The sequence below is a fragment of the Leucopleurus acutus genome, assembly GCF_964270905.1.
Source record: "Leucopleurus acutus genome assembly, chromosome: 9".
Taxonomy (NCBI): Eukaryota; Metazoa; Chordata; class Mammalia; order Artiodactyla; family Delphinidae; genus Leucopleurus; species Leucopleurus acutus.
In genome coordinates this window covers 107,866,778-107,884,857 of record NC_139144.1, presented here as the reverse complement: position 1 = coordinate 107,884,857, position 18,080 = coordinate 107,866,778, and the positions used below count along the sequence as shown (strand labels likewise).

Sequence of the window (18,080 nt, the reverse complement as noted above, 5' to 3'; positions counted from 1 at the left end):
GACACAGGTGGCCCTAGAGCACCTGCTCCCCAAGCGTAGAGGCCCCGTCATCGTTGGTGGTACAAATGTGGGCTCAGCAGCAGAATCGCAGCATCTGCCCATGACCGTGTGAGCGTCCTCATCGGGAGCTTGGGGTGACTTGCACCTGTTTTCCTCAGTGATTTTTCTCCACACCTGCGAGGGCCCAGCAGCTAGAAAGGCACAGCCACGCTGAGATGAGTCACCTCTGGCCCGAGGCCCCTCTTCAGAGACAGACATCCTGAAAACCGAAGCACCACGGCCCCCAAATAAGTAATTTCCCTTCTGCTGTCGGAAAACGACTTTCTTTTCATTCACACACACATCGGTTTTCTCTTTCCTGCTAAAGTGTAGGCACTGGATGAGAAAACAGACTTGGCCAGACTCCTGGTGGGAGCGGTTTGGGACCCAGGGCACCGGCTCACAGTCCGAGTGAGCACTCGGGTGGGAGGGGCGCCCCACGTCTGCGGGTGCAGCCCAGAGGGTGTCCGGCTCTGTGCTCGCAGCTGGTGGTCTGCAGCGCTGGACGGGGGACACCCTGAGCGAAGAGCCGTTTGAAGGGAGCCCATGGATGGCTGGCTGACCCCACGTGTAGGTCTGCCTCTTGGTCACTGGGTGTGTGAGCCACTCGCTACACGAGGGTGGTACTTGTGTTTATCAAGTCAGGGCCATCAAGCCAAATGCTCAGGATCATGTTTATGAAGGTAGTGCCGTCCTAGATCGCAAGCAAAGCCATTTTTTAATTAAAGGCGAGTTAGTCCGGGTCTTAAACACCTGAAAAGATTCTTTTCAATGGAGGGGCTGGAAGGTGCCGCACCTCTTTATCTAGCCAGGTAAAGACTCTTTGCCAAACTCTCCTCTGAGCTCAGGACGAGGCCCCGCGGAGGACGTGCTGCATCTGTGAAGTCGAAGGGAATTACGATTTTAGTGAATCTGCACCTTAATTAGTACCTCGATGGGCTTGGTATCATTTTGGGGTTTCCGTGACCTAACCCGGGCAGTTGGTGTTCCGGGTGTGGATTCTGCCCTTCCCGCTTGCTGCCAGGATTATCAATTAGGAAAAGTTCACAACTTAAGTCTCCAGGTTTCTTTCAGAGCAGGCTGTGTAGTTCATTTAGCGTTGTCAGTTGCCTTTTGCTCAGATAAGGTGCCCTCCACGGGTGATCACAGCTCTGAACTGTAAACTGCCTCCACCGGGCATTACTTCCACGAGGCTGATCCGGTTGATGGTGGTGTTTGTCACTCGATGACATGAGTGTCCTGTCCTATCGTGCGTGGCCCTTATCAGTAATAAATGCAGGCAGTAAGCTCAGGAAAGTGCTTTGACCTGATAGCAGTTCCCTGCGTGATGGGAACTTCAAATTACATTTAAAATAAATGTTTCAGCCCAGCCCGTGGCTCAAAGGGGTCAGTGGGGTCGTGCCTTCAACCTTGCCGTGTGGACTGCAGATGCCTTTTTAGGGAGAGATGATACTTTTAAGTGAAGAAGGAGGCTCACAGCGTCACCGTCTGGTCTGGGGAGGGGAGAGGCATGGAAGCAAGAGCTCCCTGGTAAACCCACGGCTGACGGCCCTCCTGAGAGGTTCAGATCTGCAGAGCGTGGGCTGAAACGTCCCCACAAAACCATAAACCTGAGGGATTTCAAAACTATCCAGTTAGTGTCCTGGCCAGACCATTGCTAAGGCAGGTAGTAATGTTCTAAAAAGTTCATTTTTCCTTAGAAATTTTAAAGCAATAGTGCACAGCATGGACAAAATATAGAATTTCTGTTATTAATTTAGAAGCTATAATCAACATAAAGGACTAATTTAAAGGCCATGCAGTGACTCCCCCAGAGATTTCTGCTTCTCTTTGCATCGTGCCTGCCTCTCTGGGGACACCTAGAGAGTCCTGTGACAGCGCGAGGAGGGTGACATAGCAGGAGGTAGGGGAGGATGCGTGTCCAGACGTGAGAGCTCAGGGCTCGGGGTCAGGCGGTGGCCACAGGGACGCGGAGGGAGTCTGCCTGGGACCAAGCAGAACAAGCCATGATTGAAGACTCAGCTGAGCCCCTTCCTCAGGCAGCAGGACTGGTGTGTCTCCTCCTGGGGGCGTGATCACCAGACTTGCTCTCAGACTGAACCACTTTCGAGTGATCCCTGTTTCTGTCACAGACAGACAGGTCTGGCCTTCCTGTGTTAAGCTTAAGGGCAGCAGTGGAGGTGGACCTTGCCCCCTTGCGGTCCAGGCGTGCGCGTGGCCTGGCTCCCCCAGCCCTGTCGTTCTGAAGCCAGTGGCAGCTCTGGCCCTGCTCTGGCTCCCCAACTGCCGCTCGTGCAACAGCCTAATCTGAGCCAGACGTCGTTCAACCTGTGTCTCAGGTCAGGACGATGTGGCTCGGACCCCGGCCTCGCGGAGGGCGGCAGGCAGACCCCCGTGGGCGAGCTGAGCTGCAGGCTGAAGGGACCAGGAAAACTTCAGCCACAGCCACGAGCCACGCTGCCTCAGGCGCGGTGCAGGGAGATGCCAACCGCAGGTGAACGGTTCCCTCCGAGGTGTCCAGAGCGCATCAGCGCAGGTGGGCCTTGGGCCACACACACACGGCTTGCTTCCAACATCTTAATTCCAGAAACCCAAGCACACTAACGGGGGCAAAGCGAAGATGCGGGACGGGGGCACCAGCACTGCCGCCCCAGGGGTGACATGGGACGGTCCCGTCCCCCTGCTCCCCGACCTGCAGCCCCACCCGCGGGGAATCTCTTGCAGCCCCGCGGGCCCTAACAGCCCACATCCCAGCCTCCAGAGCTGTTTTTGTCCCTCCCGGTCCCCGCCCACGGCTCCACGCTGACCGGGGCTCCCGTCCTGACGCCTCCCTACCTCTTGTCACCGCTCAGCTCCGCTGGCCTGTGAGCCCCCGGAAGTCGGGCCCTGGTTGCATCTGCCCGGCGTACCCGGCATCCAGCGCAGTGTTGGACGCGTGGTCTGCTGAGGAGGTTAGCGACGAGGGCTGACAGTCACCCAGACACGTCTGCCGAGAGCTGCCAGGTTGGTGCCTCTCTGAGGCCCAGAGAGGTTTGGTGGTTTGCCCAAGGTCACACAGCCAGTAACAGCTGCAGCCGGGACTCAGGGTCAGGCGTCGCCAAGACTCCAGGATGTGAGCATATGGGAGTCTCCCGGAAGCTAAGAAAGAATCGAGTGAAATGTGTTACCTTCTCATTGCAGCCTCTGGAGGAACAGGTGCACCCTGGGCCAGGTTCTAGGAGGAGCTGCCTCGCAGCCTGGGTGGCCTGGTGGGCGTGTCCCGGGCAGTTTTTTGGAGGCAGGGCCTCCCCTAACGTCTTCTCACGGCCCTCGGAACACACGTCCGCTGGTGGCTCCCGGGAGGTTGGGGCACGGGGGCTGCTGTGCCCCAGGTGTGTCACACCCCCTCCCATCCAGCCACCGGGGCTGGACAGGACCCCCCAGGCCTCCCAGGAGCTGTGCTTCCACCGCGGGGGTCCCACCACCGCCTGACCCTTCCAGAGACCCTGGCTTCACCACCTCTCGGGTAGTCCAGAGGTAGAAACGGGACTACGGTCGGTTGGAGGTCAGGCGTCCCACCTCAGCAGGTGCACCTATTTTTATTTGCAGATGGAAGCACGTGGTGAAGGCCTGACGCACCCCCCCCCACCCCCCCGGGGTCCCTGCGCAGCCCGGCTGCCAGCCTCCGGGCTCCTCTCTCCAGTCCAGGCCCCGATGTCCAGCATTGTTTGCTGTTGGAAATGGGGGTGACGGGTTTTTCTTGGATCTTTACTGCAGCTTTTATTTTTAAAAAACAAAGACCCACAAGGGGAATCCGCTCTCAGCAGCAGCGGGAGGAGTGCTGGGCCTGAGTCACAGGTTCAGTCCCCGGGGACCACCAGGTACCTGTGAGGCCTTCACCGAGCCTGCAAGTCAGTCCTAATCGTCTACCAGATGAGGCCTGAGCGGACGCTCTGTGGGCACCTGCACCTCTAAGATCCTTGCTTCCTTTAGAAATACCTTTGAGCTCGCCAAGCCGTCGAGAATTTGTTCTGGTTTAAAGAATTATTCTTATCTTCACTGCACCGGTACCTCTACCGTTGCACTGATTGACTATGGGACCTCGTGGCAGGCACCGCACCGGGCATCTCACACACATGAACCCTTTTCATCTTCTGTGCTGTCCTGTTCCTTCCATTTTTAAGTGACAGCACTCAGGCTTGGGGGCCTTGAGCGCCTGACCCAGGTTCACCCCGCCCAGGGCACTCCACTCTCCACGGGGACCGGAGAGGGACGGGGATCCAGGCTTGCCCGTCACTCTTCATCCCTGGCACCTCCACGGGCAGACACCCAGCTGCTCCAATGTTTTGCTCTTCAGAAGGTGAATCGCAGACATCTCACATCTTCGCCAGAGAAGCCGGTTCTTGGAGGACGTTTTCTGAGCTCCCTCAGCCTAAGCTCATCGGGCCTGTTCTTCTGGGTGAACTAAAGGAAGCACAGAAATTACTGCAGAAGCATGTTTTGGTGGGCATTCCCAGAGTCAAGTAACGTTCCACATGCGGAAGCGGGAAATCCGCGAGACGCGGACTTGGTCCCTAGTATCATCGGCCTTATTACAATCACCCGACGTTCCACATGCGGAAGCGGGAAATCCGCGAGACGCGGACTTGGTCCCTAGTATCATCTGCCTTATCACAATCACCCGACGTGTCTGGGTTTCGTTTTGTTTTTAAGACTCTGAGGAAGCGTGGGTGGAATTTCAAACATTTGTTGTTTGGAAGCCGTGTGAAATTCCTGAGCCCTGGGCGGGGAGACCCACCCTCACCGCTGGCCCTGTTTTCTTCTAGTTCGTCTCTTCCGCCGCCTCCTCCAGGTGCCCACACTGATCCCCGTCGCCAGGTGCTCTAGCGGGGCTGGGGGTTCACATCCAGCCGGCCCCCCTCAAAGTGCCTGAGCCGGCCTCCGACCTGGGGAGGAGCCGGCACCGCGTCCCCCGGGAGAGCGAGACCTCAGCGGCCTCACGACGACCCTTAGGGCCCAGTAAGCGGGGACCAGCCCCGTGGCCGAGGCCGTGCCCGCGGGAGTTGAGCGGCCTGTGGCGCGCGGCGCTGGTTGGGCGAGCGGGCTGCGGCCCCCTGATGGCACCAGGTGCAGGGCAAGGGGCGTGTGGGGCCTCAGACCTCCGAGTCCTTTCGCCCCAAGCAAGTTTTCGACTCCTGGGCTCAGATGCTCTTACAAACTTCCTGACGTCGTCTTGTCTGATGGCTCGGTGACGGTGACGTGTTCGCTGGGCAGAGGCTGGGAGTCCCCGAATCGTGACTGTGGAATTCTCCCCAGGGCACTTGGTCGCTCAGAAGTGGTGGGAGCAGGGCGCCCGGCTGAGTCTCCCGGGGGCTGCGTGACGGCCGAGACCCGAGTCTGGCGGCTGCAGGGCCACAGGCACGGAGGGGCCTCCCCGGCCAGGCTGGTCACGCATCCCTGTACGAGGCAGCCCAAGACTCCGTACTGACCCAGCCGAGCTCTGTCGGGTGGGGGGCTCGTCCGTCAGCGCGAGCCCCGTGTCTGGTGTCCGCCCGGGGGGCCGCGTTCCCCATCCGCCCTGCACTTTCCCTGTCGTCTGCGCTTCTCTGGATTCCCTCCCGTGTGGGCTTTCCAGTCGGAGCGATGTTTTGAGAACAAGGAGAACCAAACAGAGGGTTTTTTCTGCAAACATCCTGAGCCTGGTACCCTTTTCTGTATTTCAGTCCACAGTGTAAAACCCCTTCCCCCCCGCCTGGGCCCACGTTCTGATAAGGAAGGGGCCTGAGTTGGTGCACATGACACGCCATTCTGAGGGTCCAGGGAGGCCGGAGTTGGCCCAGCGGCCCCTTCTGAATCTGTGCGTGTCTATCTGTGTGTGTGTGTGTGTGCATATCTGTGTGTGTCTGTGTATCTGTTTATGTCTGTGTGTGTCTGTGTGTGTCTCTGTGTACAGGTGTATGTATCTGCGTGTGTCTATAGCGTATCTATCTGTGTGTCCGTGTGGCGTGTATGTATCTGTGTGTATCTATGTGTGTATATCTGTGTGTGTCTATAGCGTATCTATCTGTGTGTCTCTGTGTGGCGTGTGTGTATCTGTGTGTATCTATGTGTGTATATCTGTGTGTGTCTATAGCGTATCTATCTGTGTGTATCTGTGTGGTGTGTGTGTATCTGTGTACATCTGTGTGTATATCTGTGTCGGGTGTGTGTGTGTCTACTGCGTATGTGCCCGTGTGTGTCTCTGTGTGGTGTGTGTACATCTGTGCGTGGTCACGGGTGGATCCCGTCGGCCCTGGCCCTGGGAACGCAGGTAGGGAGGCTCTGACCGGCGCCCGCTGTCTTGCAGGAGCTGTGCCGGCAGCGCATGGCCGCGCGCCCGTCCGAGCGCCCGGAGACCGCGCACACGTCCCGCGTCAGCAGCGTGTCCTCCCAGTTCAGTGACGGGCCGATGCCCAGCCCCTCCGCGCGGGGCAGCACCTCGTCCTGGTCGGAGGAGCCCGTGCAGCCCAACATGGACATCTCCACCGGCCACATGGTCCTGGTAAGGCCTGCGCCCTCTGCGCGGGGTTGGGAGGGAGTGCCTGTGAGAGGCTTGGGGGCCCAGCTCCCTAGCGTGCGGCCCGAGGCGGCAGGAGGAGGGCACCCCATGTCCAGCCCCTCTGCCCAGGGCCCCCCGAGGGAGCGTCGTCCCCGCTCTGCACAGAACCCTCGCCCCCCCCCCCCGGAAATGCGCACGGGTGAGCGCCGACCGTGTGCACCCGACCCCAGACGCAGTCCTCTCCTCCCTCCAGCCCCCAGCTCACTGAGCAGCCTTCGGGTGAACGCATGTCGCTCACAGGCTGCTTCTCGTTAAAAGTGACGCGGGAGGGGTCAGCTGCCTCGTACGCCCTTCAGAGGCCCTGTCCGGTGCAGAAGCCTCCCTGGCAGGGAGCCCCCTCCCCGGGATGAACCCGCCCCCTGCCCATCCTGGAGCACGTGGTGCGTGACTACTGTCCAAGTTTTATTAAGAGGGTTTGTTCACAACTCAGCGCTTCTTGCTGTGTGGACGAGTGCTGATGGCTGCGTGGACACCGCCCTCCCAGGTCTCCAGGCCACAGGCCTGTCTCTCCCCGTTCAGTTACCGTCACACTGGCCGTAGTCTCTCCTGCTGGGGATGGGGCTTCGGGTGACGAAGGGCAGAGCCTGAGTCACTAACCCCCGGAGCATCCGGGCTCTCGTGGATCAGGGGAGAGTTTCCGCTGCACAGCTAACTTCCCAGGAAGGGGAAGGGACTGGGAAGGCCAGTGTCTTGGTCCCTTCTGGCGGCTTGAACAGACACTTAATTAACTCTCTGTCTGGAGGCTGGAAGGCTAAGATGGAGGCCCAGCGGGTCTGGGGTCTGGTGGGAGCCCGAGTCCTGGCTCACAGACGGCAGCTTCTCGCCATGTCCTCACGTGTGGGAGGGGCAGCGAGCTCTGTGGGGTCTCGTTAGGGCACTGACCCCGTCATGAGGCCCCTACCTCGTGACACCATCACCTTGGGGGTTAGGATTCCACACGAGAACGTGGGAGGACACAGACAGTCACCCCAGAGCAGCTGGGAAACCACGTTGGCACTGAAGAGCCTCAGTGTGGAGCCTGGAGGTGGGTCTGGGGACGCCCCCAGGACGCTGAGGGGTGGAGACGCCCACTCCCGGGATGTCCGATCCGGGGGCGGGAGGCACAGGTGCCAGACGTGGGGACTGAGGGGCACCTCAGAGCAGAGATAACAGACGAGGGAAGCCGGAGTCGAGAGGTTCAGCGCGGCCAATCAGTGCGGCTGAGCTGACGCCTCCCTCTGCCTCCTCCCCACGCGGACGTGGACGGAGGGCCCGGGCTGGGAGCACGCGGCGCTCCCACGGCTCCACCGTGGTCGCGTGCGGCTGGGGCCTGAGTCCCGGGGTTCGCGGTTTCCGGAGGAGACGGCGCATCGCTCAGGTCGCAGACGTGTGCTGCTGTCCTACTGTGCGCCCACAGCCAGGAACTCGGAAGGCACCTCTTCTCCGGACAAATAACAGTTATGTTAGTTTAGAGCTGACGTTTTAGAGAACGTTTCAACGTGCGTCGCTTTTAGAAAAGGAAACTCCACCAACCTCACTCAGATTTCTGATGAGATTCGGTTTTGGGGCCAACACACAGCCAGGAGCGTTTGTCTGACAGGTTGGTGGTGGCGAGATGCGTCTCGAGAGCCCTCATCACATTCTGGTGTCTTCCTATGTCAGGACGACTGAGCTACAGCTCGACGGTATCTCACCTCCAAATGGGACGCGAACACCTTGTAGTTTTCGTAGTAAACTGTGTTTTGTGGTACCCGTGTGGGATGGCAGATGTGACAGGGAGCCTGGTGGTGGCCTCTCAGCTGAAGTCCCCGCACTACAGAGCTGACCCGCCGTCCGTAGGCCACCCCGCGGCCGAGCCTAACGCGAGGCGTCCCCCGGGTGATGGCGGCGACAGTTTCCAAACCCACGTCCACCGCCGACCAACCCAGAAACCTGAGGGCGTTTGGCCGCCGCCGGACTCAAGGCTGCTGCTTGTTAACCGACCGACGCTTCATTTGAATTGGGGTCACCGGCTACTCCTCCCGACCCTGAGTGGGGAGCAGGTGCCGGGCACCGGGGAGGGGGTCCAGCCCAGCCACGGGGACCCCACCGTGCACGCCCCAGCGTCCGGCCCTCACGCCCCAGCCCTGTTTTCTGCCCTCTCACCCACTTACAGAGGGGTTCTCTCGGCCCCTCCGTGGTCTTCGGCCCCCCCCCCGTTCGGGACCCCGAGGTGTGGAGACGTGGCAGAAGGGAGCCCCGCTTGGCATTTTTACACCTTCTCATCCACGAAAGCAAGTAAAATGGCTCGTCTTTTAGGCTCCGAAAGTGCTGCCCTTTCTCACGGGAAGGGCCATGGGACACATTCAACCGGACCAGAGCCACGTTCACAGGGCCTGTCTTGTCACTGGCACGTGGATGCTGGCTTCCCATCTGCAAGGGCTGCAGCGAAGCCGCCTGTGCCGGACCTCAGGACGCACGGGAGCCCCGACCTCCCGACTCATGAAGGCCACGGGGAGACGGGCGTGTGGTGCTCAGCCATCCGGCCCTCCGTCAGGACCGTCCCGGTCGCCAGGCGGCCGCCGCGGCCGTCTCCCTGAAGCACGCGCTGAGGCTTCAGAGGCCCCGGGGTAAGTTGCGCGAAGTCCAGGCAAGTCCCAGGAACCCGCCGTCCCTGACGCTTAGCTGCTCTCGTGAACGTGACACAGATGTGACATTTCAAGTTAAAGACGTGGTGGGACCAACCGCCAAGCTACTCACGTTTGGACAACGGGGTGGAAGCGAGGAGTAGCTCAGAGGCCAGTGTGCAGAACTGGAACGTTCTCCTTGGCAGAGGGTTGGAGGCGCCTTGGAGGAACGAGCGGCGTGGGAAGCCGAGAAGCCGGATCCTGCCCTGTCGCTGGAGGGCTGTCGGGGGCGGGCCTGGGAGGCGCCCTCCGCGCCGAGCGCCTTCCCCGCTCGCTGTCGCTCCGCCCGCTGCAGTGTGATGTCGGTGTACGCGCTGTGTACGTGCGCGCTGCGAGCCGCGGTTCAGGACTCTCGGAACAGACGCTTCTCCTAGGGGTGAGCAGAAGTCGCCCTCCCCTGGAAAGGAGGCAGGGCTTTCCGTGGAAGAACGAAGGTCTCCGGCTGGCGGGAGGTCGCAGGCCGCTGTGCAGATGACAAAGCCACTGCCGCCGGCCCAGCTGCTCCGGGCGGTCTTCACGGCGGAGGAGGCCGGGCGTAGCTGAACCGCAGGGAGGGACCTAATTACCGCCGAGCCAGGGGTCCCAGCAGGTGGACGAGACACAGAGGAAGGGGCCAGGGGAGCAGGTGTTGACTGAGGCCTAGAGGCACTGAGGTCTCAGGGACACGAGTGTCGGCCGGTGCCGGGAAGTGGGGAGGGGGAGGTCCTGGCAGCTGCCCGGTGGATACACGGGAAGGGGCAGGGCCGGCCGTCGAGAGCCCCTCCTCCCAGGAGCCACGTCCTCCTGCTGAGACCAGCACGGCCTCCAAGCTGCCAGGGCCCAAGGGGTCGGTCTGGAGATGGGAGCATGCCGCTGACGGCATGGACGCTGCGGCCCCAGAAACCAGGGTGAAGTGGGAAGCTCAGCGGTTTCCTGGTCCCACGTCCCCGGCAAATCCTTCGACCTCCGTTTTCTCATCCCCAGGACGGGCTTAGTAATAGCGCCTCCTTCGAGGTCCCTGTGAGGGTTAAACGAGACAGAGTGTGCGATGCTGCACCTGTGGAACCTACAGTTGTAATGATTAAGGCTGAAAGGATCATGGCAACAAAATGGAACCAATTCTCCTTTGATGAAACTAAGGGGGAAAGGGCCTCCACAGGGAAAATGTCACATGCCCTGGACAAGGGCACACGGTGACGGTGCTTTGGGGGCATTTGCAAGCCCAGGAAGGGGGTGCCCGGGAGGCTGTGCCTGACAGGCTCCCCGAGCCATGCGGCGCCCAGGCCTGGGGCGAGGTAGGAGCCCCCGGACGTTTGCAGAAGGAACGACGGCACCGGGAGAGGAGGGAGGCGGGAAGGGAAACACCCTCAGCTGTGAACCTGGTCGGCTTCTGAAGACACGTTTTCCAAGGCAACGTGGCCAGGCCTGACCAGGCTCAGAGCAGAGCTCTGGAAATAGGTGGCCTCGTTCCCGTGACTGCATGGAATTACTGTCAACATCGTCGTGTTTTGCATAAGCTGAGTGGTGGGACTCAGCTTCATGAGAACCGCCGTCCGTCCTTTTGAAACGTAAAGGATCACGTTTGAACCTGTCCTTCGAAAAGACCTGTTTCCAGAGCACATTTGTTCTCAGAGGCTGGCGTGTCAGCATGGCAGCTTTGCGGGTGGTGGCAAGAGCAGGTGTCCGTCCTGGTTCCTCGGAAGCCAGCCGCTGGTCACAGGGGCAGTGCGCGGCACGCAGCTGTGTAGACGGAGGGGCCACGCCTTCATGCAAGTTGAAGGTGAGGGTGTGGACTGGATCTTGCAAAGTACGATACAACAGGAATGAGCGTCACGGAGCGTTTATGTAACAGCACTGTCCTAAGAAACCATGAGGTAGGAACTGGTTTCAGCCCATTTCACAGATGAAGACAAGAAAAGCAAGAGCAGTGATGTAAACGCCTGAAAAATGGGAAGTTACCACGTTGCAAAATGTGACCAAGCCACCCATCGTCACAGAAGGGAGGAAACTTACGGAAGCAGAAGGGTTCGGTGACAGACAGCCGCCCTGGACCTGCGAGGGGTGAAGGATGCTGTGTCCACAAAGGAGACAGGCTACCTCCGACCTCACAGCCCAACCCGCAGGGCTCGTGGCCTCTCCACGGTGTCCGCCTCCTGCGTTCCTTGATCGGTGGACATTTGCACTGAGTGGACGCTCTCGTTTTATCTGGCGTCAGCCTCCTTAGCTGGTACTTTTATACCCATGGGTACAGTAAGTTAAATGCTTAACCAGGAAGCAACGTGTCTTCCCAGAGGCCGAGGGTCTGTTTCGAGGGGGGGGGGGCGACCCCGTTTTCTTCGTCTTTAAATTCAGCACCTATGTTCCTAAGAGTGTCGCCCAGGGTCCTTGCCGTGCACCCTGGTCCTGCTCTCTGTGACCCGAATGTGCGTCTGAGACTCACTGGCCGCTGTCCTCATGGTGAGGGTGACGGGGCCACCGAGAAGTTGACGCAGTGGCCGGGCTTCCTCCGGCCATGTGCCTGCTCGAGGGTGTCAGGTCCAGCTGAGCCGGGGTCTGCCTGCCGCCGTAGGACCCACGTCCAGGCACCCGGAGCTCTGAGGCCGTGGCTCCCGCCCGCGGTGCTGCTGTCCGTGGTCTGCGCTTGGAGGAGCGCAAACTCGCATGGAAGCTGTTTCCTGCCATGTGAACCCTGCCTGAGGCTGAGACAGAAGCCGTCCTGGGAGTAAAATGGCTCAAATGCATCAAACGCTACGCTCTCGGCCGCCAGCCCTCCCAGAACTTTGGGGATGGCCACGGGAAGCCTTACAGGCCAGCCACGCAGGGCATGTGGTCAGAGGTCCAGGGCTGCATTGACTGTCCAGAGCAGGGAGACGGGGCAGGAGGTGATGGAGTCAAGGCCAGAGGAAGGTGCGTCCGCTCGGGTGGGCTGCTGCCGGGGTCATGCGGTGAACCCGAGTCCCATTCCCGTAGAATTGATCTGACCCCCGACGGCGGCCTCGGCAGGCCTCGGGCAGGCCCTAACCCAGAGTTCCCGCGTCGGAGTGGCTTGGGGCTTTTCTAGAGCCCCCTGTGTCTGTGCATTTTCTCACCCCGGGCACTACGTCTGCAACCCGGAAACACCTGTCCTCGAGGTGAGCTTGGGGGCCAGAACCGCTCGGCACCCACTTCAGACTCTGCTGACGGCCCCCCAGGTTCCAGGAGGACCCAGCTACTCAGACAGGACAGTTGCGCGTGTGTGTGTGTGTGTGTGGTGCCCAGCGTGTGCCTGGCACGCAGCAGGCGTTTAATCAGTCCTTGGGACCCTTCCTCTGCCTCCTTGGAGTTCTCGGGTGGCCGCCCATCTGCATCGTCACGGGAGGGTAGTCATCCAGCAATCCCCAAATCGAGAGCAGCAGCTAGCTCTACATCCTGCATCTTCTTAAACCAAGTTTACAGTGACCTACATTGACCGTTCTCTCAGCATTTTCCTGTCGTTTGAGTCCCAGCCACCAGGTTCCAGGACTGTGTTTTGTGTTTGTGTTCATGGAAACATTTTAATAACGACTTGCACAGCTGGTGGGAAGGTAGGCCGTGGAGAGCTTGTCCTCCGTCCATGTGACGACTTCTGGGATCCCAGCCCTCCCCGACAGGCAACACTGTCACCGGGAACCACACACTGTCCCTCACGCGACGCTGTGTCTAGGAGACAGCTCCACGTGAGTGTGTGTGACTCTGCTCATCTTAACGGTCTATATTATTCTGTTGTTCAACGTGCAGTCACTTATTTATCGTATGGTAGTAAAGGTCATGTAGGCAATTTTCAAACGTGGCCACCGCAGCATCACAGCAAGTGTAAAAATAACTGTGGGCTGAATTTCTGGAAGAACCTAGGTCTTGTTGTTTATTCAGAGAGGCACTGCCAAGCTTCCCGCCGGAACGTTTGACTAATCGATGCTCCCACCAGCTATGCAGAAAATGGCCCTGTATCCCCAGACCCTCCTGAGGCCCGGGTACTGGCCAGCTTTGATCTTCCACTGGTGAGTGGAAACGCTATTTCAGAGTAGTTTAGTTTACATTTCTCTAGCCGTGTGTGACTTGTCATAATTTGGGGGGCCATTTATTGTTCCTTCCAAGAATGGTTTCTGAAGTGTCCCGCAGGGACGCCCACCCCGGGGGTAGGATTCTCCGTGTTACACGGCACCAACCACGGATGCCAGCGCGAGTTTACTAACTTGGTGTCGGAATGAAGCTAGTTCACTCTTGTCTGTCTTCCGTGCCCGTTTATTAGTCCACACGTGAGAGTCAGCCGTGGACTCAGAGAGCTGACCTGCAGCCCCTTCTGAGGGCCCTGGCCGCTGGGGTGCTGCAGCCTGTGTTGCGGGGCTGCGATCGTGTCTGCTGCCCACACTCGGCCGGCCCCTCGGCGCCAGGGCTCCTCTGGCATCTGCCACGTCAGTGACTCTTGACAGTTTGGTGTTGACACAAGGCAGCGAGTACCGTTTCCACGCCCAGTCTTGGGGGGTGCGGAACTACTTATTATATCTTTGGTGAGGGATGTAACTTGCCGTGTTATTTTTAAAAATCTGATTTATCGTTTAAAGTGCTAGAATGATGCTAGAATGGTTTCCTTGCACGTTAGACGTTCTGCTGGTGAGAAGATAGGGTCAGATAGAGTAGGATCAAGCATCCGGTTGGTATTTGTTGAATTAGATGGAATAACCAAACACTAGATTTGGTAGCAAGTCTGTGAGTTAATGTTTCTGAGGGGAAACAATTGAAACTGGTGTCCGAATAGCACTTGGAAAGTGTCCGTTCATACATATGGACGAGGAACGCTTCCGGAGTGCGCGGTGGCCCACGGGGACCCCTCAGGTAAACCCGATGGGACGCCCAGAAAAGAGGCTGCGTTCTTCCAGCCCATCGGGCTCCTCTTGGGAACTGAGTGAGAGCAGTTACCAGTGCAGACCCAGGGCAGATGATCTGATCGTTCCTGCACAGACTCGTGCGTAGAATTGATAGTATATAATATGTAGCTTTTGGAATTGCACTAAAGCATAGGCTTTTCGCCAATAATTCATCCATGGACCACTTCTGCTCACCTTTCTATACTTGGCTCTGGTGCAGCTCTTGGACGTAGGGGGTTTTCAGTAGAAGTTTCCTGAGTGCCTGAGTGAAGTCGATGGCGGTGTGTTACCCCTGAGAAGTTTTCGATGTACTTGAAACGAGGAGGGGGGCATGGCTAGAATACACTAGACTCAGCGAAGTGCCAATCACGTTCCTTTGCTGGGAGACGTCTCCGTCCTGGGGGGCCTGGTCGGGGAGGAGCAGCTGTCCTGGGGCGGGCAGGAGACAGCAGGAAAGGTCCCGGCTCCTCCAGGAACCCTGATTCCGCTCACAGGGTGAGAGTCCGTGGGAGAAACAGGACATGCACGCAGCCTCGAGTGGCTGTGACCCTGGGCCAGACGTTGGGTGGCTGGAGCGCCAGCGTGAGGGGCTGTGTTCCATCCGTGTGTGGCCGCTGCGGCTTCTTGAACGAGAAAAGTGACACCTGGTTATTCGTTTGTTCACTTACTTGAGTGCGTCTGCCAGAGGGTGAGGGCATTGGTGACAGACAAGCAGGAACTGAGTGGGTCGCGACCACTGTCCTCTGATGTTTTCTCTTCCGGAGTCAGAGGGGAGGGACCCAGAGACGCTCTGATGAAAGGTGGTCCCAGATGCACAGGCTGCTCCCCAGGGTGCCACCTGGGGCGGCTCAAAACCGTCCCCTCGGGCTGCCCCACCCATAGAGCATGACGGCGTACAAAGCCCACGTGATCGTACGGTTGTTGGGGAAAGAGAGTCGCTCAGGATCTTCAGTGCTGTCCAGACGTCCTCAGAGCTAGAGATGCTGGAGGTGAGGTGCCGGTATCGCGGTGTGCCTGTGGCCTCGTTTCCTAACCACTGCTGGGGTGACGGCGCTGGCCTTATCCCCTCTTTCCCCTCTACCGGCTCAGCAGTTATAATTTAATAACTGTCCTGATCATTTTGCCGAGCACAGCTCTGCCCTGCTCCCAAGTAAACTCAGAGTCTCTGCCTCTGAACCCGGCATCTCCCTCTGACACGCGTATTGTCATTGCCCGGTATTTTAGTTCCACCTTAACATTTATACCCTTAAACTAACCATTTTTATTACTGATTTGCATAGTCAGCGCTTGTTCAGATTGACTGTTATTTTTTTTTCATCACCGTCACGCCTTACTTCTCAGTTCTTTGTTTTGATTAAAATCTCCTCTTTTCCAAAACTATATCCTTCTTCCAGTCTTTTAATAGGAAAGTCTCCCTGTCTTTGTCTGAAAATGTCTTTAATTCATCCTCACACTTGCATGATAGATTAGACAAGGATCAAATTCTAGTTAATTTTCTCTCGTGACTTTAAAAATCCTGTTTTCTTGCCTTTGACGCCGTAGCTGTTGAAAAGGCTGTTCGTTGCTGGTCCAGGGGCTGCTCCTTCATGGGTCCTCTTACTTCTTCCTGACTTCTACACCTCCGCTGTTCTGGAACTTCTTTGTGCCTTGCCTTGGTGTGGACCTGTTTTACTCTGTGTGGGTTTTTTGCGGGCGGGGAGGGGTTGATTTTCAGTTCGTTTTGTTTTTGGCTCAGGACTTACTATGATTCCCGAATCAGAGAATTGCCATCTTCCATCAATTCTAGAAAATGACAGACCATTTACAGTTTAAATTTGACTGTCTTCCATTCCCTCCGTTCTCTCCTCTAGTAGAGAATGCTGGGCGTTCTTACTCTGCCTTCCGTATTTTCTCTCTTCATCCCTCTGCCCTGCATTGCAGCGAATTTCCTCAGACAGACCTGTCATCCAGTACGCCTGCTTCTCTTTGGTGGAGTCTAGTCTACTGTGTAATCCATCCACTGTGTCTGTAATCTCCAGGAGGACATTTTTCATTTGCAGCTGTTCTGTTACTCTTTTTTAAATGTCTGCTGTGTTGTTCTTGTCTTATCTTGTCAATCCTCCTTTAACGTCTTCAGTTCCTAGAAATGTCGCGTTTGGTCGTTTCCATCTAATACTTCTGTTTTCTAAGTTCCCATGACTCGAAAGCTGCTCGTGGGTATGTTTGCCGTCTGATGGGTTCTGTAGTGTCGGATTATAAGCTCCTCATGAGTGGGGCTCTATCTCTCGGAATTTTGTGTTAACCTCAAAAGAGAGGTTTGGAGATTGATATTCTAGCCACTCCAGGCTGACATGAAACCAGGACCATCTTTACATCAATTCCCCACTCAGAGATTCCCAGGTGATGTATCTATTGTAAATTTGACCCTCGATCCCAGGGGAGGCCCAGGGTCCAAAAGTCTTCCCATCTTGAATCCACGTGGAGACAGGTAAGCTTTCTTGCGGCCTGAACAAATGTTTTCACTGACGGCGTGGTCTTCTGAGGGTCCTGGATCGTGTGGGGTCTCACATCCAGCCCCCTGACTCCTGCATGGCAGATTTCCCTAAGGCCCCACGTGGACAGGGGAAGCCCAGACCCCCGGGGCTGAGGAACAGGAAATCGTTTGGCCCTGCCCCTCCCCCTCCCTCAAAGGCTTGAGTGACTTCAGGTCACGTGCCTCCCTCTTCACGTAGATTCCTGGGGATTTCCCTTAATTTTGTGAAAGGCAGACCATGCCATTTACACAGCGTCTCTAGACATCTTATAGAGGAGGCCCTTCAGGTTGCCCGGTTCTTCCTGTCTCCGGGAACGTGAGACTCATCGCAGGTTAAACACAGTGCAGATGCTGCTACCAGTTAATTTCATGTCCCCTTGACAGTCATATCTAAGACCCAACTTCATGTTCTGCATAATAAAGAAAGACACCTCAAGGTGGGTCCCTGTGATCAAAGGGAGTGGTCAGCCACCTCGTTCAGGCCGGTTCCCACACTTCCCTTTTGTACGTGGGCAAAGGGGTCACCTTGCTTCAGGAGGTGCCTGTGCACCCGTGTGTGCGGCATAAGCTGTCTGTGGGTGTGCACTGACAGGCACCTTGGTCAGCGGGCAGGTGGGCAGGTGAGTGGAGCCCGAATGCTAGGGGCTGGTAGCCATGGAGAGATTCCAGGGGTGCGTGTTCCGCAGTGATGCTCAAGGCAGCTGTCAGGAGGGGTGGGTACCAGTTCTGTAGCTGGAACGGAAGAGCAAGATGGGTGACAGCTGCTAATCCTCCCGCTTCACCCATCAAACCTGGAGAACTCGTGGGCGTGTAACTTGGGCAGCACACAGTATGATTGGCAGCTGAACTGGGGAGAGATGAAAAATACATTTGATAGTCTTATCTCTTAACTTTTCACCCTAAAAAGTGAAAATAATTTTTGATAGATCAACTCTTCTCTCTTCTACTTTGAACTCCCCATTTCGAAGCAATTGCGCCAAGAACGCTTGTCAGCCAGCTCCTGGCTGTTGTGGCTGACTGTTGCATCTTCATTTTCCCTTTTTCTTCACTGTATTTTAGCTGTTTCACTGCTGGTTGGAAGGGCTGGGAAAAGAGAGGAGGTGGACATCTAGGCTTCGTTCCCTTTTGACGGTTTTGCTTGGTGAAGAGAAGATAAATTTGTGTGTCTTGTATGAGCTTTTCCTGTTTGGTGCCATTTCTATTCCCCCATTCTCGTCTTACTGCTCACGAGCATGTAGCCTGTTAGTCTTAGGACATTAAAAACCAAACATTCTACTTCCAAAGGGCACTTTTAGAACGTCTGCAAATATTTTCCAATAACGTGCTGTAGAATCCAGAATTTCCCGTATGGATATGGAAGAGAAAATCCGTGCCTGTGTTGCTGTCCTAGGTAACCTTTACCGCACTCGCTGGAATTCTTTGTTCTTCCTCAAAACTTCGTCAGA

General features: G+C 57.2%; 1 protein-coding gene across 1 annotated transcript in view; it reads left to right on the top strand.

Moving 5' to 3' along the window:
* Nucleotides 1-18,080, top strand: part of PTPRN2 (protein tyrosine phosphatase receptor type N2) — a gene marked incomplete at both ends in the record, with an annotated part of 672,304 nt that overhangs the window by 578,265 nt on the left and 75,959 nt on the right. Inside the window, one exon of the mRNA XM_082845910.1 lies at nt 6,365-6,559. Within this exon, the coding sequence (XP_082702036.1) occupies nt 6,365-6,559 (195 nt within the window). The remainder of the gene's footprint in view (nt 1-6,364; nt 6,560-18,080) is intronic.